The sequence below is a fragment of the Austrofundulus limnaeus genome, unplaced genomic scaffold (assembly GCF_001266775.1).
Source record: "Austrofundulus limnaeus strain Quisiro unplaced genomic scaffold, Austrofundulus_limnaeus-1.0 Scaffold836, whole genome shotgun sequence".
Classification (NCBI taxonomy): Eukaryota; Metazoa; Chordata; class Actinopteri; order Cyprinodontiformes; family Rivulidae; genus Austrofundulus; species Austrofundulus limnaeus.
The window spans coordinates 41,742-42,962 of NW_013953238.1; the positions used below are offsets into that span (position 1 = coordinate 41,742).

At 39.9% G+C, this 1,221-nt stretch overlaps 1 protein-coding gene across 1 annotated transcript in view; it reads right to left on the reverse strand.

Annotated features, from left to right (window-relative positions):
• The window catches only part of LOC106532834 (SH3 and multiple ankyrin repeat domains protein 3-like), a gene marked incomplete in the record, with an annotated part of 43,612 nt that overhangs the window by 8,086 nt on the left and 34,305 nt on the right, over window positions 1–1,221 (reverse strand). The window contains 1 exon segment of the mRNA XM_014028990.1: window positions 400–530. Coding sequence (XP_013884444.1) covers window positions 400–530 — 131 coding nt within the window.

Here is a 1,221-nt window from a genome sequence, read left to right on the forward strand (position 1 = left end):
GAGCGTTGACAGAGAGGAGAAGGTAGAAATGACTCAGCCTGGAACTGAAAATATGGATGGAGGACAACAGGTTAACTGAAAAATTATAAAAACCAAACAGCCTACAGTGTTTTTACAGTTTTTATTTTATAGTTAAAACTAATGTTTATCAGATAAAATCTAATGTTACAACTAATCCTGGATTCCTTTAACTAACAACCTCCCAGGGGTCAAAGGTCAGGGTTAGTTGAGGAGGTTCATGAGGAATCAGCAGGTTTTAGATGCTTTTGTTGATTTGTTMATAAAAACGTGACGTTTATCAGGAACGTTTTTAACTGAGATCCTAAAACTGTTTAATTATTTCTGTGAAATGTTTTTGTTTTTAATGTTTGGACGTATGTTTCCAGTCGGTTCTCTTACGTTAATCTCCGCCTGTGTGATGCGTCGGCTCGTTGGTCTCTGTTTGACCGTCGCCGCTCTGAAGTCGTCTGAGGGGCGGGCCCTCAGGACCACTTCCTGTTGGCCTCCAGCCAACATCTCATCCAGTTTCTCTGGAGAGGAAACAGAAAACAGGATGAACAAACAAAAACAAAACAGGTTTAATATCTTACTGTTTGGAGTTTATTCTGACTGGAGTAAYGAGCTAAAGGCTAGTCAGACCCAGTGAATCCTGTGAACAGAGGGTCTAATTTTCACATGAACAGATAAAAATGTCATTTAAATGAGAAGCTAGCTCGTTGATCTCGTCAAAAACAAACTGAGGCTAAAAAGCTCCAACAGGTAAGATATTAACTACTCATAAAGTCATTTAAACATTTTTTAAATGTTTAAACTTCAGCTCAGGATGCAGAATATTGTTTTTKATTTATTTATTCGATCATCAAGTCGTGTCTGCAGTGGCAACCAGACTTTTATTTTGAAATTTATTTACTGGTTGATGTAATATTGTGCATCCTTCACAATAAGAGCATGTCCACCTGAAGCTTATTTTTTAATTCATCCATCAGCTCACTTCCTGTTTTCCCACTTTAAAACAGGAAGTTAAATGAGCCTCAGGTGGAAACAGGCTTCATGCCAACAGAACCAGAACCAGAACCACAGTGGATCTGCTCGACTCACCGTAGCGCCTCCTCCTGGCTGCAGGCGGAACAGAAACAGGAAACATCAAACAGATGTTTGACTCGAAAGCGTGTGTGTGTGTGTGTGTGTGTGTGTGTGTGTGTGTGTGTGTGTGTGTGTGTG